The 16240-nt window shown below is 33.6% G+C and overlaps 2 protein-coding genes across 3 annotated transcripts; both read left to right on the top strand.

Moving 5' to 3' along the window:
* Window positions 1-47: 47 nt before the first annotated feature.
* LOC114319219 (YCF36, putative (DUF1230)) lies at window positions 48-4043 on the top strand. The gene is made up of 4 exons (XM_082901784.1): window positions 48-673; window positions 782-810; window positions 2955-3011; window positions 3702-4043. The coding sequence occupies exons 1-4, from the start codon at window positions 160-162 to the stop codon at window positions 3918-3920; spliced, it is 819 nt and encodes a 272-aa protein (XP_082757910.1). The 5' UTR covers window positions 48-159; the 3' UTR covers window positions 3921-4043.
* Window positions 4044-9772: 5729 nt separating this feature from the next.
* LOC114319220 (protein REVERSION-TO-ETHYLENE SENSITIVITY1) lies at window positions 9773-12924 on the top strand. 2 transcript variants are annotated; one of them, XM_028266228.2, is made up of 3 exons: window positions 9773-10082; window positions 11795-12164; window positions 12297-12924. In XM_028266228.2, the coding sequence occupies exons 2-3, from the start codon at window positions 11874-11876 to the stop codon at window positions 12717-12719; spliced, it is 714 nt and encodes a 237-aa protein (XP_028122029.2). In that variant the 5' UTR covers window positions 9773-10082; window positions 11795-11873; the 3' UTR covers window positions 12720-12924. The 2 variants fall into 2 exon arrangements, with proteins under 2 accessions (XP_028122029.2, XP_028122030.2); XM_028266229.2 differs by lacking the exon at window positions 9773-10082 and having other exon boundaries at window positions 11734-12164.
* The last annotated feature ends 3316 nt before the right edge of the window (window positions 12925-16240 follow it).

Raw genomic sequence — 16240 nt, 5'->3', positions numbered from 1 at the left:
AGCTGCAAATTGTGAAATATGAATTTTGTAAATTAATCAAAGCAAAAACAAAAATATTATAGGAAAACAAAAATTGTACTATCACTAGTTGGTTGGATAGAGAGAGAAATAGAGAGAGAGAGAGAGAGCTTTATAACAGAAAATCAAAATTCACCAGCCATGGCCACCGCACTCCTCCTCCCACCACCACCACCACCACCACCACCAACCCTCTTCTCTCCTTCCATCACCACCTTCCCTCCACCACTCATTTCAATCACAAACCCTAAAACCCACCACCACCACCACAGATCTATTCCCAAAATACCCTTCTCATCATCTTCACCATCACCATCACCATCACCATCCTTCAGAAATGAAACAGAGTGCCCTGTTCCGCTCGATCAGCAACCCATGAACGAGTACCAGTCCTTGTCCTCCTCCTTCCCCTTCTCCTGGGCCTCCGGCGACTTGGTCGAGTACTGTTCTCGCTTGTTCGTCACCGGCGCTTCCTTTGCTCTCTTCGTCGGCCTCCCTGTGTCCTGGTTCGGCTCCGCTGGTGCTCAATCGGAGCCGCTCAAGCCGGCTTTAGCCGCCGTTTCGAGTGGACTCTTTGTGGTTACTCTCGCCGTTGTTAGGATGTATCTGGGTTGGGCTTATGTGGGCAATCGATTGCTCAGTGCCACTGTTGAATGTGCTCTCTCTCTCTCTCTCTGAGTTGGTTTTTGTTTGATTATTGTGTTTTTGAGTTTTGGGTTTTTGATTGAGTGGGTGAATTATCTCTGTGTTTCTGTTCTTGCAGATGAAGAGACTGGGTGGTATGATGGTCAGGTAATTCCATCTTTCAGGAAGCTTCAATGGATTCACATCGGTTTTTTTTAATTTTTTATGTCTCATACTTTGTTGATTGTTATAGTTGTCTTGCTTATTTTGGTTGATTTTTGGCTAGTAAGGTTGTGTTTGGATTCCAAATTTAACGAGGGAAAGGTAAATAGAATTATTAATATTAGGAATTATGAAATGCATCGTGAAGATTTCTCATCCTTTGATTAGAGTGTGGTGTTTTATTGTACGTGTAATCCAAAAGTAAAAAATCTTTTATGATCATCTTCATCATATTTTTTTCATAATCTCTAACATTAGTCAAATAGAATTATTTTTCATGTCTATTCCCAAATTTCCCTATTCCCTATACCTATGCATCTCCAACCATTGGATCATATCGCGACAGTTAATTTGTTACTTCAGGAGAATCAATGGTTGGGCAACTAAATGATCTAATGGTTGGAGATTCATTGGAGCAGTGGAATAGAAGATCCTTGGTTGAATTACTTATACATACCCATTTTTTATAACTAAACAAAAGTTAAATTTTTTGACAAACATATATTCATTTTCTTTCCATTTTTCTAAAAAAAATTATTGTGGTTCATTTTTTTCTTGCCTTTTTCCTTTTCTTTTCTTTTACCCAAGCCAAGATCCAAACACAATCTAAAGAATGGACTACATTCAGTTAGTGTGATTGTCATTCCAAATACATACATACATATATATATATATATATATGTATATATGTATATATTTTTTTATCAGAATCATTCCAAATATATTTGAAGTGTGTATTTTCCAAACAACAATGCTAGGTATCATGAAAAGTCTTTCATGAAAATGATCATGAAAGATTTGTAACCTTTAGATTATACTTAGAATTAAACACCACCCACTAATCAAGATAATTTAAGGGTCACAAATCTTTCATGATCATTTTCATGAAAGACTTTTCATGATCCCTAACATTTCTCTTTTCCAAATTGTAGGAGGCCATTTGTTAGGCAGTTTGTTGTATAGGCAAATTTTTATGGATATGATGCTAGTGTGAAGCATTCTGCATCACTATTTACACAGTCCATTATTAATATGGTTTATTGTTAGTGACAAATGACAATTTTGAGGATTTGGTAGCTAGTGTTAGGAAATTGATACCTTCGGGGCCGAATTTGAGAGGAAAAAATTTCTTTCATTTCGGTCTCTGAACCAAGATTTTCCCAGGTTGCCAGAGAGTATTGATCTAGGATGAGCACTTTCATTTGTTTTCCATTTGTTCAGCGTTTAATAGAGATTTTTTTATGATTTGGCAGGCTACATTTGCAACTGAGTAAATTTTTGTTATTAAACTGTAGTACATGAGGAAAACAACGTACAAACATCAAAATAGTTCTGTATAATTTGGTTACTATATTATATGACATTTGAAATTTTATCATGGTGAATGCTTACAGATATCTAAGAGTATCTCCAACGGTATATCAAAATATTCATCAAATTTGAGTAAAAATTTGAGTAAAAGCTTTCTTTGATATCAAGTGCTTCAACGGAGTGTTTTGGAGTTTCATCAGACCACCAGTCGACTGGGCGGACGACCGGCCGGTCGACTAGCCAGCGTATATTTTTCTGTGTTTTTTGCCTTGAGGTGGTCATCCGGGGGGTCAACCAGACAATGTAATATTTTCACAAATTCTTGCCTTTAAGTGGTCATCCGAGAGTACATCTAGGGGGACGTCCAGCAACTGCAATGAACAGTGATTTAATGAAAGAAAAGTTCGTCCTCAATTTGATAAAAGAAAAGTAAAATCCTGAATTTGATACCTATTTGATGAAACCGTTGGAGTAGGAGTCTTTTTTCATAAAATTCAAATTTGATGATCAATCTAAAGTAATCATTGGAGATGCCTAACATGCAATCTTTTATGCATGTTTATTTTGTCATCTGCTTGCTTTAGTATTCATTAATGTCTACTCCTTGAGAACCATATGGAGTGTCAAATCTAATTTTGAGTTGTGTCATACCATGTACTTGCCAAAAAAGAAAAGTTGTGTCAATACTCTCATACCATGTAAAACTACTAGTCATGCATTTATAATAGCTGCTAATGGAGATGGACAATATTGGAATCTAAGCTGGATTTCCTCAACAGATATGGGTGAAGACTGCTGAAGTTTTGGCACGTGACCGGCTTCTAGGTTCATTTTCTGTAAGTTTCTGTGTATTTCTTGAACCAATGATTCATTGCTTGGCATGTTAGCTTTTTGGCTAAAGTAGCCAAAACACCCCAATCGCATCCCTTTCTCTTATTTTTTGAACGCGTTTTCGTAAAAAGTTTAAAAGCCAACTAAAATAGTCAATTCACAAATGTGCAACATGCAACATATGAGAGAAGGATGAACTGTGTCAGTCATTTGTGTATTCTTCTTCTTTTTCTGAAAGAAGGAAAACGAGGAATATGATGATTTCCGAATTGACCTGTTTTGACTAACTTGAAATTGCCTGAGAAATATGACTTCCTGTTGATTAACATGGGAATTAAAAGCATCAATATTCTCTATTAAAGCTGAATCACTCAATTTGAATTTGTACTCCTTGGTTTCTTTGAAGGAAGTGCGAGTCCACTGAACAAACTCACGAGGGCGTTCAATTACATATATCTATGCAGCAGAACTGCATTAGGGCACCTTCTGTACTAGTCCTCCAATTTCTTGAATATTTTAGATGATAATCTATTCGTTCTTAACTCAAAAAAACTGGGATACTCTTCAAGATCATGATACAATAATTACTTCAAATTCAATTTGTTGAACGAGCAGTGCAATTTTATTCTTCAGTGAAACTGCCTTGGCAAAATTTTATTTCAACACCTCAAGTTCATCTTCCGTTTATCTGACAGGTCAAGCCGGTGCTGAGCAGGTTGAAGAACACACTTGTAGGTTTAGCAGCATCATTGTTTGTATGTGCCGTGCTCTTAATCAACCTCGAGGGCAGCCAAAAGGATTCCTACCTATCATCCAGAGAAGCCAGAGGCAGAGCTGTACCTGGGGTTTACAATGATGAATCTGCAAGATCATTTGAACCTGATGCGTTTTGTGGCCAATCTGATCTTGAATAAATCTCAATCATTAAACATCTGTATTATATATAATGAAATCACTGCTTTTTGTACAGATTTTGTATCGCCAAGAAGGAGCATTGTACTCAGTAAAAACAATATTTTTTTTTTTTTTTTTTTCCAGTTCTTGATATATAATGTAAATATATATATCTATATATATATATTATAAGTTTTAGCAAAATATAGCAATTGGAGTGTTATATAGGAAGTGGGGAAAAACTCTTTATATAGCCTGGTTTAAAATCCTTGTTAAATGACGTCAAGCTGCTTGCTAAGCAACAGTTTGAGAGAAAAAATGATTTTATCATTTTTTTATATTAAAATATATGTTTATCTTTATTTATTTCAGTATATATCTATCATGAAAAATGTTTGGGGGCCCTAATTCTGTGGCTCAAATATGGCTCAAATGGTCAAAACGACGTCGTTTTGGCCATTTTGATGTTGTTTTGTACTCAAAACGACGTCGTTTTGGCCATTTGAGCCACATTTGAGTCACAAAATTTGGGCCCTCTACCATTGCTCATCTATCATTAGCATTAGTTTTGATAGATTTAATCATACTAAAAAGAAAGTTAGTGTAATTATATCAAAAATGTGAATTAATTGTATTTTATCCAAACCTTAAGGGAGACGAGTGTAATTTATCCTAAATTTTTTCTTTAAGAGTTAGTAAAGGACTAACTACTGATCAAAAATAGGAGAAATTAATCTAAGGCCTCTGTCCCATTTTTAGTAATGAAGGAGATTCATAATATTATTTTTTGATGTCTAAAGTCTCTAAACCCACACCCATATATCATATCAGAGAAATTTCACTCTCTCTCTCTCTCTCTCTCTCTGATGTTCATTTTATCCAAACCAAACCCTCTCTCTTTGTGCACACCCCGATCTTCACCTTCACCTCTGCCTCTACCATGCCGTTGTCGGAATGCTGCGATCTAAGTTGAACCACTACGATTTGAGCTGCGAAGGTTCGTGAATATTGCACTTTTTACTATTCCACCGATGAGTCAGTTCGAGGTGACTCCAAACTCCAATCGTGGTGGACAAAGCTCCGAAATGAAGGCCATCATGACAAGAAAGACGAGCCGTGGTGGCCAAAGATCCAGACACGATATGACGTCATCAAAACATGCACCATTGTTATATGGGTGGCTTTCATGCAATAGTTTTGTAAGCTTCCCTGATTACATTAAGGACAATTATAATCTTTGGAGTTTTAGAAAGAAAAATGATCAAGTGCCTTCAATTAAATTCCATATGTCTTCAATGTAATAAATATGCTATGAATGAGTTACACACAATTCACATCTTTCCAAATTGTGAATGTTGCTTTCAATTCATGGATTTCTTACCCTCAAAATAATTTTGTTATATTTTTTCCAAATTTGAACAAATAATTATATTTCATCAAAGAAAATACTTTGCTTTTGATTCTGCACAAGCTTGGTTTGAAAATATGTAAAATATGCACAGAGGTAGGGACATGGATTTAGCAAAGAAGGTGTTTGATGAAATGCCAAGGAGAGAATGTCTAAGGTCTCTCAGATCAATCCAGAGAAATTTTAATCCAAACCAAAAAATTTCTCTTGATCAAACTAGAGAAAATTCAGTCCAAACCAAAGAATTTCTCTGGACCAACCCAGAGAAAATTGAGTTCAACCTAGAGAAAATTCAATCCAAACCAGAGAATTTCTCTAGACCAACCCAATTTTCTCTAAAACAGAGCACTAGTCCTCATTGTTATTTAAAGAAATTTGGAATTTTCTCTGTGATGTGTCTAGGGAAATTTGGAATTTTCTCTATGATATGTCTAGAGAAATTTAGAATTTTCTCTGTAATTTGTCCAGAGAAATTCTCTGAATCGATGTTAAGGGACCTTAAATATTATGAAAATATTAAATGTCATTTATGCTGGGACCTTAAAAAAATCCCCTTAAAAATATGCATACAAAAAAAATTTAATATTAAAAAAATTAGCCATTTTTTAAATATTTTTTAACTTTTTAAATAATTTTTTAGAATGGTTAAATTAAATTTTTTGATACAAAATAGGAGTACCAACTAAGATAAGATTGGATTTGGGATGGTTGCTGTGTGGGGTGTACAACAATCACTGTTATGCAGTTAAATGGGTTCATTTCGAAACCTATTTTGATAATCTGAACCGTTCATATTTTAGAATATATCGAATAGAACATATCTGTAAAAAATCAAATTAATCGGATATCGTTTACCTTTTTATCCACTTACATTTGTATCTATAAAAATAAATAATAATTGTGATTTAAAGTATTAAAATAAATACAAATATAAGCCGATGAAAAGGTAGATGATATCCGATTAATTTAATTATTTACATATATATTATGCTTGATTTATTTTAAAATATAAACGATTTAAATTATCAAAATAAATCTTAAAATGAATCTATTTGAACTGTACAAACTGTGCACCCGCACACCACCCCAAATCCGATAAGATTTCTTCTAGTAGTAAAGTACCATTTTTTTGAGTCAATACACTCCATTTTACTTTTGGGTTGAACATGTTGAGGGGCGGGCCGTCCTCAGCAGCCAATCCATTATACCTTTTGAGTTTTTGGAATATGCTTTTGAATTTTTTTTATAAATTAATTTCATAAAATAAAAATTAAAAATTATTATTATATAATTTTTTCTTTCTTTATATCAAAATAAAATTTTAAAATTCAGAAAAACAAACAAGCTTTTCATTTTTTTTAAAAAAATCAAAAATTAATTGTGAAAACTTAAAAATAGAACATTTCTCTTTGGATTCATTTGGAATATGGATTGACTTTTAACTATTTCAGTTTGGAGCTAAAAAATCTCGTTTAGGATAAATTTTTTTAATTTTTTTAATTTTATGAAAAAAAATAAAATAATTATAATTTAAATATAATATTTTATTTTATTATTTTATAACTAAAATAACCTTCTAGCCCAAAATTTACATGCCAAACGAGTGTTTTTGTAACTGGTACATGCCTGCCCCATTAATTAATTGGTAGCTTTATTTGAGATGAAGTGGTAACATGTGTATCACGTAATAATAAAAATAATTTAATTTTTTTATATGACAGTACAAGTCCTTTGCGTATATAGTGCACGTTTGGAATGTTTTATCGGGGTTAAAATAGTTATATGAGATAAAATAAGTTATTTTAATTAAATAAGATAAAATGACACATCTAACTTATAATTATTTTATTTTTTTTCTTGTAAAAGTTAAAAAAACTAAAAATTCTATCATAAACAAGACTTTTTAACACTAAATTAAAGTAGTCAAAAAACCAACTTGCATCCCAAACGAACCCATAATATAAGGCCAAGTTTGGGAACACCCCAAAAAGCTAAAAAGTCAAAAAGTTACTCAAAAAGTTAAAAAGTTATCACTATTCATCAAAAGTCAACAATTACGGCTGCACAACTCCCAATTCTAATTTTCTCCTACAAATCAATTTTTATAATTTTTTATTACACATTTTTTCATAAAAAGTCAAAAAGTTAACCCAAACATTCATATTTTCAACCTCAACTTTTTAGTCTAAAAAGACAAAAAGTGCACTTATTTAGTCTTTCCAAACTTGGCCTAAATTTATTCACCTGTTTTGTGCAAATCTTTCTTATGTGTTAAGGTTGTATCCAATTTTTTTTTTTTTTTAAATTTGTCTCTGTAATAACTATTCCTTCGATCTCAAAATAATAGTTCTTTTTAAAAAATCTAATTTTTTTTTATAATATAATTATTGTACTTTAAAAAAATTAATTTTTCAAAATTATCTTTGGATAGTATATTTTTAAAAAAATACCAATTTGTACTTTTTGTGTTGTTAATGAATTTAAAAGAATGGCAAAATAAGAAATTCATATTATTTTAGTCTTTGATTTTTAAAAAGTGACTAATATTTTTAGACAATAAAAAATGTAATAAGAGACTAATATTTTTATACGGAGAAAGTAAGGTAAATTTGGTTATTGCTTTGGAGAAGTACTGTTGGGCCTTGTGGGCTCACTTTTGGACCACATTTTGATAGTTTCAACCGTTCACATTTTAAAATTTATTGAGTATGTCACCACTGAAAAAAATTAAGTACATCAGATAACAAAAATCATGTGTTTGGATCAGTTTTGTATGAAACAAAAATAGACAGTGAAAAAATTAACGGTTCATATAAAATTGATTCAAACATGTAGTTTTTGTTATCTGATTAATTTGATTTTTTACAGAAACAATGTACTCGACGAACTTTAAAATATGAATAATTCGAATCATCGAAATAGGACTCAAAAGTAGGTTCATTAGGCCAGACTGGACTGTCCAATCCAGTTATGAACTGAAGACTGTCCAATCCTATTTTATTGTGATTGTCTTATATTTGGCTATTTTTTTGCTCAGACACTAATAAAATTAATTTACGTTTAAAATTAGAGAAAAGTTTCGTATCAATTGCTACATGACACAAACGATATACTAAGGGTGGGCGCGGGTCGGTTGCGGCCACAGAATCTCCAATCCGTCATCCGTCCGCCAATCTGGCGGATGTGGATTGAGCGGATTGGCGGATTGATGCAAATCGGTTTGACGGTTTAAAATTTTATAAATTTTCAACATAATTCAACTTCTACACTTCCTAAAAAAAAAAGTATTACAGTTAAAGACTTAAAAAATATTACAATCACTGCATGTATGCCTCTGTATTGTTATATATATATATATATATATCTATTTTTAAAAATAAAAACCAACCAACATATATCTTTTTTATTTATTATTTTTAGAGTTAGATTTAAAAATAAAAAAATATAGATAAATAATACATTTATTTTTTCAATTCAAAAAATATATTCAACTTGAAAATTTTTTTTCAACAAAATATTTAAACTTTATTTCAATTGAAAACACAAATAGAATATCTAAACAAATTGAAAACACAAAGTTTTACCAATTACTAGGGGTGCTCGCGGTTTTGCGGTTCAGTAGTTCGGTTGCGGCTAAAGAAATCTCAAATCCGCCATCAGTCCAAAACTAGGCAGATTGAAAAAAATCAATCCGCAATCGTCCGCTCGTCATTACGCATCTGTTCAAAATGCGGCGGATTGGATCGGTTCAATCCGGTTCGATCGGTTTAGATGGATCAGTATATCCGCTATTCACCCCTACGATACCCTATTATATTGAAGGGAAACACTACGCAAGTTATGTTATTTGCAAGTTTAACTATCACAAACAACATAATTTAATACTATGAGAGTCGCAACTTAAAAAAAAAAGTTATAACTTATAATTAAACAATTGTTGGATCATAATCAAAATTTTATCATAATCATCACAATATGTCATAATCACTGATTCAAACATCGTAACAAAATGTGTGTATGATACACACTCATAAAATTTCCTTACATTGAGATTTCAATTTGTGTCAGAGATATGTATATAATAAAATATTTTTATAACGCGTGGTTGTTAATATATTATTTTTTATTTAATTTTAGTTATAAATTAATTTTTTAAGTAAATTAAAAAAAATTTAAAAATAAAAAAGCTAAGGTAGTGAATTTTTTTTTTTATGAACCAAATAAAAAAATAGTCATATTACATCCCACAAAAATATCTTTTCATAAATTTTGAATCATATTTCATCCCACAAAAATATCCTTTCATAAATTTTGAGTGATAAAAATCTCCTGCCTGTCCGGCCAAACTCTTTACTTATCAAAGTCTATGAATGATATTTTTTGAAGGTGGATCATTTTTCATTAAAAAAATATAAAACCAAAGAAAGCGTAATTTATAGTATTAAAAATAGTGGGGTCCACCATGGATGTAGAAACTTGGGAACTTTGGGAGGGAGGTTCATGCACCTTCCCATATTTCTGTCTCTCTCCTCTCCATTCCCAAAGAAGCAATCAAAGTAGGAAAATAAAAAGATGGAAAAATCTCTCACTTGAAACAAGAAAAAATAAATTATTCTTTGGAAAAATGTGGTGTTGTTGTTATTGTCCCAATAAATCAGACCATTTTGCCGTTTTGGATTCGATTTCTTCTTCACACCACCATGTGCGAAGCTTCTTCTTTGAGATCTCTGGCACCGACCCATTTAATCTTCTTCACAATCGTCGATTCTCTCAGGTCTGTATCGCACAATCATCACTTAATGTCTTTTTGTATTTCATGTAAAATGCATTGCATCTTGTTCAGATTGTTATTGGGTCTGTTTGGTTTCCTGGAAAGTTGAGGGGAAATGAAACTGGAAGTGAAATTTTTAGTTTTTAAGCCTTGCATTTTCTGGGTTTGTGGTAATTGTAGGATCCTTAGGTGGGTATTTTTTTAAAAAAAATTCTTTTCATTTTTATTAAAGTGGGAGTTTTGGGATTTCTATTAGTTGTGTTTTTCCTTCGATTTCTCAGAAACCAAACAAGTTCACTTTCGTGTCTGATCTTTTTTACTGAGTAAATCTTACATTGAAGATTACAGTTTTGTGTTGTTTTCCGAAAACATACATATGAAAGGCTTTGGTTGTTGTCCCAATTTTGTGTATAAATGCATGGTCAATATTGATCATTAGCTCAGCAATAGAATAAGACCTTTGTTTGGATTGATGGTTTAGGAGGGAAAGTGAAGGATTTTGATTGTCCAGATTGGATATAAAGGTTTGAAGAGGATATGTAATAGCTAAGGATAATATGTTATAGGGTATGAGATGCATTATATACACTTAGATTTTGTTTCGTTAAGTTAGTACATACGATGGGATAAGGGAAGAGTCATTATTTTTGACCTTTGGATGAAAGATGAGCCATATCCAACCGTAGGGGATATTCAATACCATGGAGGTATTACATATTCCTTTTGTATCATATACTATTTGGACTTTCTATATCCAGACCAACCAAACATGGGATATAGGGAGAAAAAAACATATGGGATTCACATCATATTATATCTGGCTCTACCCTCATATCCGGCCCTTATTTATGGTAAACAAACAGGGTTTCTTCGAAAAGCCAAGTTGAGTTTAGTGAATAAGCAAGGCAAAATGTGGAAATTAAATCTTATTTCAATTCATTCCTTTCTTTACAGTGAGGGTATTCACTATCCTATTTCTGCTAAATGTCATGAGAAGTTGGTAATGGCATAATAATGGTTTTATTTTTGGGTTTTGTTGTCATCTAGAAAAGCCCTTGATTACAAAATCATAGACAAGTTGGTAATGAGTATATTCAAAGATCATTAAACAATAAAAAACTGGGCAAAAATCTAGCATAGATTGTGTAGATATTTTTCTTTTCCCGTAGATATTGTTTAGTCACCAATTCTCCCAAAAGTTTAAGCTGTTAGGAAATGAGTCCAACAATGTGTACAACCTATCCAATACCCTTTCTTACGTGCAACCTCATCTTGCACGTGGAGAGCCAAAAAGAGAAGAAGAAACCAAATTGGGAGAATGTTGTTGAGGGGACTATAATGAATCCTACCTGTGAGCATTTCTCCAATTCATTCTAGTTAACATGACTGCTTAACAATGAATTACTTTATTTATGCATGAGTATATATATATTAATTATATGCATACAGAGATGTAAACTTTCAAACTAGCAAACAGGGCTGTTGTGGATATGTGACTGGGATTTACTGTTATTCCTTGCACTCATTACAATTTACTGTATATCTGTCCTTGGACCCGAATTTTGATTTGTGGTCTTAACACCATCCACACTTGTGTTATTTTGTTTTGTAATTGTCTTTTTTTCTAAAAGCCCTAAACAATAATGTGTTTGCAAAGAAACTCTACCACTTAGGCTAACAGGTGATATGAATTCTTGCCTTGATCATTTTGTTAGAAGTAAAGTCGTCATTTTGGAAATGGAGGGCATATTTTGACAGGAACATGTTTGGCAACGCAAGATTGTATGAAGCAATATGTCTCCTGGAAGACTTTCTATAATGGAGCTAAAACCAACTTATGATATTGAAAATGCAAATTCTGAGCTGTGGCCACTGGGTGAAATTGATCCGAAGAAAGCAAAGTTTCCTTGTTGTTTAGTTTGGACTCCCCTCCCAGTTGTCTCGTGGTTGGCTCCATTCATTGGACATGTTGGCATTTGCAGGGAGGATGGTGCTGTTTTAGATTTCTCGGGATCCAATTTTGTGAATGTTGATGAATTTGCATATGGTATGGTTGCCAGATACCTTCAACTTGACAGAGAGCAGGTACATCTCCATGGCTTAAGTTTGCACTCCTCCCCCCCCCCCCCCCCCTCTTCTCTCTCTCTCTCTCATATACATTGATAATTAGTGCATTGATTATTTTATACTGTGATTTAATTTGAAATGTCCAAACAGTGTTGCTTTCCTCCAAACCTCGTGGGACACACCTGCAAACATCGCTACAAGCATGCGGAGTATGGAACTGCAATCACTTGGGACGATGCCCTCCAATCAAGTATGCGCCACTTTGAGCACAAAACTTATAACCTCTTCACCTGCAACTGCCACTCATTTGTTGCTAATTGTCTGAACCGACTCTGTTGTGGCGGAACAATGGGTTGGAACATGATGAATGTAGCGGCTCTTGTACTGTTCAAGGGACATTGGGTTGACACCGTGTCAATCTTAAGATCATTTTTGCCTTTCACATTAGTGCTATGCTTGGGTATTTTCGTGGTTGGGTGGCCTTTCTTGATTGGGCTGCTATCTTTCTCTCTCCTCCTCCTCGGATGGTTTCTATTGGGTACGTACTGTATCAAAAATCTGTTAGATTGCTAGATGCTTGTGCAATTAATGCTGATATGTGTTTGATGAGGAATGGTTGCTAGGGTTTTGTTTGTGTACCCAAAAACAGTTGTGCTGATCTGATCAATAACATTGCCATAGATCTGTGTAGGTTTAGAAAAGAAAGTTGTAACGGTTGTATTAATGTTTTGATATGGGTTTTGTTGAAGCAAAATGATCATAGATTTTTGTTTTCATAGTGATAGTTCAGACCTTGTTTCCGCGTCTCGTTCTCATGCTGTAAATACAAGGATCTGAAATAATTCTGGGTAATTATACTGCCTTAGCTTGAGGTTTATTATAATATAACATAAACATTTCTCGAGATTTTTAAAATCACACCAACCTCCTTACTCGGTTGTTGACACTTAACAAATGTCTCCCTTCTGTACAAATACCAATAGAGAACATAACAAAAATGTCTGGGTTCACCAGTTTAGTATTTTTTGAATGTCATTTTTGCCCTCCCATCTTTACATAAGATCAATACTTCAAAAAAAAAAAAAAAATTAAAAAAAAAAGAAGATAAAATGAGATTTAGAATCAAGTGATGCTGCCATTTGGGACTTGCTTGGACAGGAAGTACCTTCACCATTCCTGACATGGTTGGAAGTGTTGGAAAAAATGGTTTTTTTTTTATGACTTTAATGTGAAATTAAAGTAGGTCTCAACTCAACCATTGGTTGAGATGGGATTAAAAGGGTTTAGATTCTTTGTAACAAAATCTTTACACCACAAAAAGAATGATTAAAAACCATTAAGAATTGAATGAGAAATTGTCTCATAAAGTTGGTCTTATAAATGAGATATTGAGAATTGTGTATAACTATCAATCCCACATTAATTGTAGAATAAAGTTTTGATGGGTATTTAAACTTCAAAATTATGAGAAGGGCATGAGCCCTTTGAGGCATTCAAATTTTCCGAAGGAAGGGAGGCATGAATGCTTCAAGAATGTTCTTGGGCCAAGACTATAATCCAAGTTGGTTATGGCAAAATTGCCACATGCGCGCGTCACCCGGACTGGGCTGGGTCCGTGGATCTTGGATTTGGGGACTTGGGCTTGAGAGAATGGGCTGGGTCGGATTGGTGATCCACCAACCTATTTTTTTTAGGTCAAGTCTGTTGCAGGCCCAAATCTATTGCAGAAATGTATATACACATATGTGTATATTGTGTATAACTCACACTTTGAATTCCCATCAATTTTGTGCATTACTCCAGCAGTTTTGCAGGAGTAATGGCCTACATTAGTGGCCAGACTTGATGGCTGGAGGCTTTTCCTTTCTCCTCCATTATGTATAAGAGGAGACCTATCTTCCTTGGTTTGGTATAGAATTTTTTACCTTCCAATCATATAGTCAGTTTGCTTACTATTACAATATTCTTCCTGTATGAGAGAGAGTGCTGCCTTGTCAGTTCGCCAAGCTAACAGAATGTGCTTCTGCGTTAACCGGTCTAAACCATCTTATGTTGGGAGACAGAAGTTGACGTTCCTCCAACACCCACGGTGAGGCGGTTAATCTGTTTTAAGGACACTGTGATATCACACAGAATTTGATTTGATTTCTTATTTTCAATATTTCAATTTAATATGTATTTCTGTTAATCTTGTTTCATGTTTCATACTCCAGAATGGAAATTTATCAAATACAATTTTATTTGATGTTCTATTATTTAATTTAATAAATATTGATCTTGTTTAATTACACAATTTGTACAACAATCTTAAAACAGATTATTTATTTATATTTCCCATGAAATTGTACAAATAGAATTCATGATTAGGATGTATAGTTTACATGTTGTTTGCTACAGGTTGTGGAAAATCAAAATTGTTCAAAATGTATATCGACTTCAATTGCATGATAACGACTACAGTATATATTGTTTCTTGTACACAAGTTTCCTGGCTAGACATGCAACTTCATATATCTAATAGTGCACTATTTTCCACATGGAATTCATTAGTCCTTTAATATATATATATATATATATATATATATATACTAGCCTATTACTCGTACTATGCACAGGATAATTATAGATATTTATATTTGTTTTAATTTTTTTAATATATAAATCATATTTTTTAAAAAAATTTATAAAAATAATTTAACAATCTTAACACTAACCATAGTGTACAGGAGAAATTAAAAAGGCTACTGCAGTAACTATGCACGGACTATATCTATAATTATTTATATGAGGGGATTTTAAATGCTAATAAGAGATTTTGACCATATTAATAAATGTTAGTATGTGAATTGGAAAAAGTTAATAAACGCTGATCGGAAGATTTTGACCAAATCAATAAATGCTGAGGTTTTTTTTTTTTAAATCAAAAATTTTAAAAATTAAAATTGAAAGTGTGAGGACATAATTTTTGAATGACAACACGTGACCGAGGTGTCATTGAAGTGCCAGCCGAAGTGTCACCGAAGTGCCAGCCGAGGTGCCACGTGTTCTGGTTATGACGCCGAGGTAATCTCGACTAGGCCGAGGTTATCTGCGAGAATACCGGAATCCTAGATAAGCGGATAAGGGACAAGAGTCCTAAAATGGGAGAAGACTTCAGTTTGGGTAAAGATGAGACTCTTAGAGAGTTTATCCTAATTCTACTGGGAGTCCAAGATTAGCAGTAATTCTAAGTCTATTAGAGCTAGGTTTCTATTGGGACTAGGATTGTGTTGGCTATAAAAGGGAGGCACCCACATGGGTCTAAGGTATGCTTTTGATATTCTGTCTAGTGAGTTAAGCACTGTTGGTTATCTTTGAGATATATTGAGTACTGACTTGATCGTCGGAGTGCCCCCGGGTGGACGAGCCACCGTCGGAAACTCTTTTTTCTGTTGCAGGTCGTTCGGGCTTAATCTATTCTGTCGATGCTCTCCAGCTGGGTACCTGTTTGGCAGTGTGGTCGGAAAATCACCAACACAATTTGGCGTCGTCTGTGGGAAAGAAAGGAGAATAGATGGCCAACGACGGGCAGAAAGAGAAGTTTGGGTCAACACCCCTACTAAGAATGGGAAACATATTGACTCTGACGTCGAAGAAGTCAACTGCAACGAAAAGACTCGTGATAAGAATCACGAAGGAAAGGACGTCGGCCAGGAGAGCGATGAACCCAAGAAAACGGACCGAAGTGGGTATTACAACGAGAACGACCTCCAGGTATGGAAGGATAGATGCCTGCGGAGAGACGACGAGATTAGGGGTGAGCATGGTTCGGATTGGACCAGATTGGAGTAAAACCAGAACCAATCCGTTATCTACAGATCTTGAAAAATTGGAACCAATCCAATCTGTTTAAATCGTGGAACCAATCCGAACCAATCTATTTAAATACAGATTAGATCGGTTTAGGACCACGGATTTATATAATTAAATAACAAAAATATATATATAACACTTTATTTTCATAAAAATATAAATATAGCACCATATTAGTTTCACAATAGCAATATGTCTTTTCATAATAGCGACAAACTGTTCTAGAATTTAAACAACCATAA

The sequence above is a fragment of the Camellia sinensis genome, chromosome 13 (assembly GCF_055761805.1).
Source record: "Camellia sinensis isolate YWXY chromosome 13, ASM5576180v1, whole genome shotgun sequence".
NCBI classification, from domain to species: domain Eukaryota; kingdom Viridiplantae; phylum Streptophyta; class Magnoliopsida; order Ericales; family Theaceae; genus Camellia; species Camellia sinensis.
Note: the sequence above shows the minus strand (reverse complement) of the source record. Positions and strands in the feature narration are given on the sequence as shown.

Bases quoted from the DNA above. Each gene is read 5' to 3' on its own strand.
- LOC114319219 (XM_082901784.1), top strand. From the start codon at position 160: ATGGCCACCGCACTCCTCCTCCCACCACCACCACCACCACCACCACCA. The intron at 674-781 runs GTGCTCTCTCTC...CTGTTCTTGCAG, and splicing joins GCTCAGTGCCACTGTTGAAT to ATGAAGAGACTGGGTGGTAT. The intron at 3,012-3,701 runs GTAAGTTTCTGT...TTTATCTGACAG, and splicing joins GGCTTCTAGGTTCATTTTCT to GTCAAGCCGGTGCTGAGCAG.
- LOC114319220 (XM_028266228.2), top strand. From the start codon at position 11,874: ATGTCTCCTGGAAGACTTTCTATAATGGAGCTAAAACCAACTTATGAT. The intron at 12,165-12,296 runs GTACATCTCCAT...ATGTCCAAACAG, and splicing joins TTCAACTTGACAGAGAGCAG to TGTTGCTTTCCTCCAAACCT.